The sequence below is a fragment of the Rhinopithecus roxellana genome, chromosome 6 (assembly GCF_007565055.1).
Source record: "Rhinopithecus roxellana isolate Shanxi Qingling chromosome 6, ASM756505v1, whole genome shotgun sequence".
NCBI classification, from domain to species: Eukaryota; Metazoa; Chordata; class Mammalia; order Primates; family Cercopithecidae; genus Rhinopithecus; species Rhinopithecus roxellana.
Genome location: NC_044554.1, coordinates 37,649,661 through 37,655,581, shown reverse-complemented (window position 1 = coordinate 37,655,581; position 5,921 = coordinate 37,649,661). Strand labels below are relative to the sequence as shown.

The 5,921-nt window shown below is 43.9% G+C and overlaps 1 protein-coding gene across 1 annotated transcript; it reads left to right on the top strand.

Annotated features, from left to right (window-relative positions):
• The first annotated feature begins 694 nt into the window (after positions 1-694).
• LOC115898341 (cytochrome c oxidase subunit NDUFA4-like) lies at positions 695-1,176 on the top strand. The gene has a single exon (XM_030933038.1). It carries the CDS (start codon positions 747-749, stop codon positions 990-992), a length of 246 nt encoding a protein of 81 aa, XP_030788898.1. The 5' UTR covers positions 695-746; the 3' UTR covers positions 993-1,176.
• Positions 1,177-5,921: the final 4,745 nt, after the last annotated feature.

Sequence of the window (5,921 nt, the reverse complement as noted above, 5' to 3'; positions counted from 1 at the left end):
CATGAACTAACGGTCCAGGAAGTTGAGAATAAGAACGAAGATGAGTGATGAATAAAGGAGCTCGACGTTGGCTCAAAGTAGAAGACAACAAAGAAAAGAGTTTTTGAAGAGAAGAAGTAGCACAAAGAGGTAAAGTGGCTTGAGAAATATAAGAAGTAACATAGACGGCGTATTGAGAATCACTAACAATGTTACAACTGGTGGAAGGGAAATCAAGTAAGACCATGAGAATAGCAAACAGTTCTCCCTGTTGCACCGGGGGATAAGGGTAAACTGTAACTCGAGATTGATGAACACTCCAATATCCAGCTTTACCATTGCTACTAGCATCAGTAAAAAAGGTAGGGCCTTGAACAGGAAATAAAGATATTGGTGACAAAGGCAACACAGAATGCTGTCTAAAAAATGAAAAGATCGGAGACTTAGGATATTGGGTAGAAAATTGTCCGACAAATGAGGCACAAGCAACTTGCCAAGAATCAGAAGTGACAAGAAGATAAGTAATCTGACTATGAGTGAATTGAGAGATAATGAAGGAAGGATCTCCTCCCCAGAGTTGTCGACAGCAATGCCGTCCTTTGATGATCAATTCAGCTAAATGATCGATATAAGCAGTCAAGCGTTTAGATGTTTTGTTGGATAAAAAAATCCATTCTAGGCACTGTCTCATTGCAGATACTACTTAGCTCAGGGCCTGGTGGCTAGACAGGTTCTATCCTTTCCAGTCGGAGGCCTCTGCCGCAAACATGCTCCGCCAGATCCTCAGTCAGGCCAAGAAGCAGCCGAGCTTGATCCCCCTCTTTGTATTTCTTGGAACTGGAGCTACTGGAGCAACACTGTATCTCTTGCGTCTGGCATTGTTCAATCCAGATGTTTGTTGGGACAGATATAACCCAGAGCCCTGGAACAAACTGGGTCCCAATGATCAATACAAGTTCTACTCAGTGAATGTGGATTACAGCAAACTGAAGAAGGAACATCCAGATTTCTAAATGAAATGTTTCACTATAATGCTGCTTTAGAATGAAGGTCTTCCAGAAGCCACATCCGCACAATTTTCCACTTAACCAGGAAGTATTTCTCCTCTAAATGCATGAAATCATGTTGGAGATCCTATTGTAATCTCTATTGGAGATTACACTGATTAATAAATAACTGAAACTTGAAAAAAAAAAATCCATTCTAACGGCCGATTTGTTTGATGAATCATACCTGTAGGAGAATGTAAAGTATGAAATAAACAAAAGGAAAGGGGCACGTCGGGAAGGATATAATGTAGATGGGCCTTTTGAAGTTGTTCTTCTACAAGCTGGAGTTCCTGTAAAGCCAAAGGAGTTAAATGACGTGAGCTGTCCAAGTGACTGTCTCTTTCTAGAATAGAAAAAATATGTTGTAACTGATACGTTGGTATTCCTAAAACAGGACGCATCCAATTAATATCTCCTAAAAGCTTTTGAAAGTCATTTAATGTTTTTAAATGATCGCGTCGAATTTGAATCTTTTGGGGTCGAATATTGTGCGCTCCCAAGATATAATCTAAATATTGAATAGGAAAATCTATTTGAATTTTTTCTGGGGCAATATTAAGTGAGTATAAAGAGAGCTGCGTTTGTAAGGATGTAAAAGCATCTTGCTGCTCTTTTTTGGTGGGTGCGGCAAGAAGAATGTCATCCATATAATGATATAAAAGAACAGAAGGATGACATTTTCGAACAGGATTCAGAGCTCGATGGACAAATTCTTGACACAAGGTAGGGCTGTTTAACATACCTTGAGGTAAAACCTTCCACTGATATCGAGAAAGTGGCTGAGAATTATTAAAAACAGGGACAGAGAAGGCAAAACGCTCACAATCTTTTTGATCCAAAGGAATAGAAAAAAAAATCTTTTAAATCAATAACCATAAGTAACCAATCTTGAGGAATCATAGAAGGGTTAGGAAGGCCAGGTTGTAAGGATCCCATGGGTTGAATACATGCATTAATAGCATGAAGATCTGTCAATAGTCTCCATTTACCGTTTTTTTTTTCTTAATCACAAAGACAGGGGAATTCCATGGAGAAGTACTAGGTTCTATATGACCTAGGGATAATTGTTCCTGAACTAAGTTTTCCAAGGCCTCAAGCTTCTCACGTGTTAAAGGCCACTGTTCAACATATACAGGAATATTAGTTTTCCATGTCAAGGGAAGGGCTTGAGGCTGCTGAACAGTGGCTACATGTTTAAAGATTTTTCAAGGGGATTGTAGCTCATGTGGAACATCATATTCTTGGCAGAATTAGAGACATGAGGAATAGAAACAAAAGCTCCAAATTGTTGCAATAAATCTCACCCCCATAAATTTAGGGCAATAGGAACAATATAAAACTGAACTTGGGCCACTTGACCATCTGGCCCTCGGCAATTTAAGGATTGAGAACTTTGATACACCTCAGAGGCGGAACCTAATCCTGTAAGAGAAACAGCAACAGGCTGTTTAGGCCACTGCAAAGGCCATTGATCAGAGGCAATAATGGAAACATCAGCTCCAGTGTCGACCAAGCCCTGAAAAATTTGTCCCTCTACTTCGAGGGGAAACAAGGGTTTTTATTGAGTTACTAAAGTTTCCCAAAAAATATGTTTACCCGTGCTTCCAAAACCTCCGGTTCTTTCTTGCCTCCATGAAGGAAACTGAAAATAGGGTAGTACAAGGAGTTGTGCAATTTGCTGCCCCACTTTCAGGGATATAGGTTTATCAGCCTGAGCCATAATTTGAATTTCCCCTTTATAATCAGAATCTATAACACCCAAATGAACTTGTAAACCCTGTAAAATGCTACTACTGCGTCCTATAAGCAATCCAACAGTATGTGGAGGTAATGGCCCAAAAACACCTGTAGCCAATTTAACAACTCCCATTTCTGGGGTGAGTTTAACAGCCTGTAAAATCACCACATCAGCAGCGGCGCTACCAGAAGTAGCAGAGAAAAGCTGAGCTAATGAAAATTGAGTGTTAACATTGGCTGACTGGCCTGCTGATGCTGGACCCCTGAGCTGACTGGAAATTGCAAATGAAGAGGGCTTGTATTGTTGTTGGGGCCCCAAGCTGAAGGGCCCCTCTGCAAGTTTCCCGATCCGGAGGTGAGAGAATTACCGTTTTTGTCCACTTTAGAGTGACATTCATTAGTCCAGTGTCGCCCTTTGCTGCAACGACGACAGGGCTCAGTAGGAAGCTTTTTAAATTCTACTTTGGAGGAGTCACTCCTATTAGATAACTTATGGCACTCCTTTTTAAAATGACTGGTCTTTCCACATTGGAAGCAAACTCCCTTTTTTCCCATGAATGCCTTAGATAAATCTCCAGCAAACAACTGAGCGTTGTAGGCAGCCCCTCCCACTCCTGCACAGGCTCTAATAAAATCTTCTATTTGTAAGTTTCCAGCAGCCTTGAGAGGATACAACAACCTCTGACATTCCTGATTAGCATTCTCAAAAGCTAGTGTGCTTACCAGGATTTGGCTTGCAGCCCCACTACCTACAGTCTTTATTACAGCATCTTGGAGCTGAGCCACAAAGTCAGGATAAGGTTCGTTTGCGCCCTGCAAAATCTTAACAAAAGACAAGGCAGTTTTTCCTGATGGTTCTACTTTACACCAAGCCTTTAAAAAAAGTGCTTTAACTTGTGATAATGCCACGTCCTCAAGTCCAGATTGAGCCGCTACGGTAGCAAACTGACCAGTGCCTGTTAATTGCTCCTCTGTAGGTCCTGGAGGATTTCTAGCGGCATTGCGGCGGGCCTGCTCTTTGGCATCTTCCAGCCACCAACTGTGTAGCTGAAGCCACTGAGAGTGGTCCAAAACAGCCTTCCCCAAAGTCTCCCAATCAAGAGGCAAAAACAAATTCTCAGAGGAGAAAGAATCTAGAAGTCCCATGACAAAAGGAGATTGAGGGCCATAATTAGCAACAGCTGCCTTCATTTCTTTAAGAAATTTAAATTGAAGAACATTATACTGCACATTTATACCCCCTTGAGGAAATTGGTCATTAGGACCAAAAGTTGCCTAATAATGGGGAACAATTGTAGAGGATCCTCATCCTCTTGAGAATCCAATACCTTAATTACAGCTTTGGCAGTAGAAGCGGGAACAGCAAAAACTGTGCCTGAATGAGGCAGCATTTCCACCGGCGGTGGCGGTGGCGGTGGCGGTGGGGGAAAACTGTCCTCCTCCTCCACCTGAGGTACTGATGGGGGTGGATGAACCACAGGAAAAGTAAAAATAGGAGTGGGTGGAGGAGAAGGTTGAGGGGGAGATAACTGCAATTGTAAAATTTGTTGTAACAATTGAACAACCGGCTGAAGCTCCTTTTGAATTTCTGATTCCTTTTCATGAGACACATTATCACACAAAGGACCTTCTCCTTCAGTTACAGAATTATCTAAAGGAGGGGAAATGGCTATCGGAGACTTCAAAGACTCCTCATCCCCGCCTTCCCCCTTTTCAGAGTCTGTCTCTAAGAGATCCAAAGCCTGAGTAATAGAGGCACAAAGGGCCCACAAAGGTGCCGACATTACATCGCCGCGCTGATGCGCTTGACGAAGGGTCTTAACAACCTGTTGCCACTCTCGCTTATTTAATTGTACTTCAGTTTGATATCGAAACCAAGAGCAATGTTGTTCCACATGAGCAAACAATTTCTGCAAAGTTCTCTCTTTTGCATCAACCCCAATCGAAAGTAAAAGCTCTTGTAATAATCTTAAATATTCTGAGGCCAAGGAACTGGAATTCCCCATAATGAAAGCTTAAGAAGGTTCCCCTTAACAATTCCCGGGTTTTACCCGCTCCTAGGGGGTTCCCCTTCTTTTTCCCCACTACTCACCCTGTGCACCCTGCTCGCTGCGCCACTTATTGGAGACCATGCTGGGGGTGGTGGAGAATGACAGACACAAGAGACAAAGACAAACAGAGAACATGGCGGCCGCGCCTAGAGCCTCCGCCTCACTTTATTTATACTCCATAAATCCCACGTCAGCAAAAATAACACAATGCAAAACAAACTTTCTGCACCCAGATATAACCTTCTGCTTAGTTCCTTGTCTCTAAGTTCTTTCTTATTTTGTCTGCCTTCTTGGCGCCTACTAGAGTTCATTAAAAGTTCAACTAGAGATACTGTCCTTGACTACTGGAGTTCATTGAAAGTGCAACTTGCTAGAGATACTGTCCTTGAGCCTTATCTATTCTTAGCATATGATTTTCAATGGCCCCTGCACCCAGGCCCTTGGTGAGCTGGGTGGACGCAGACACACATGTGTGGATGTGGGCATGGGCAGGCACAGGTGTGTTGGGGAGAGCCTGCCCAGCGTTAGGTGTCAGGGGAGCTCAGAAAGATTGAGGCAGTCAGGGAGGACTTCCTGATGGAGGAGGCTGGTCCTTTGAAATGCTGGGTGGGGACCTAGCCCCCTTCAGTCTGGTTCGGGGGTGGGGCCCCACAGCCCCCCCTCACATTGGGGGTGTGTTCCCCTCCTCCTTTTGGAGCCCAGCCCCAGCCTGTAGGAACCATGACCCACGAGACCACAGGGCTGGAAGTACAGAGAATAATTAATTTTGACTTAGAGGAGCTGTCTTAAATTGGATAGAAACTGGCGAAAATAGGAATAAGAGGGAAGCTGAGCCAAGAGCAAACAGAAGGAAAACTCCCCAAGAGCCAGGCTCCTGGCGGGGCTCTTGGAGCAGCTGAGTGGGAAGAGGCGCAGGACATTGCTGGGCGATCATGTCATGTCCCAAGGCGGCCTCCCCGTGCTACCCCACGGGAGCGGCGGCCGCGCTGGTGGGGAAGATGGGAACGTGGCACTCTGACCTCCCTGCAACTGGCTTATCTGCGCTGAGCTCACTCGATTCCAAGGATTAATTTGAAAATAATTAAAATTCTGTGCAAAACAAGCA

Bases quoted from the DNA above. Each gene is read 5' to 3' on its own strand.
- LOC115898341 (XM_030933038.1), top strand. From the start codon at position 747: ATGCTCCGCCAGATCCTCAGTCAGGCCAAGAAGCAGCCGAGCTTGATC.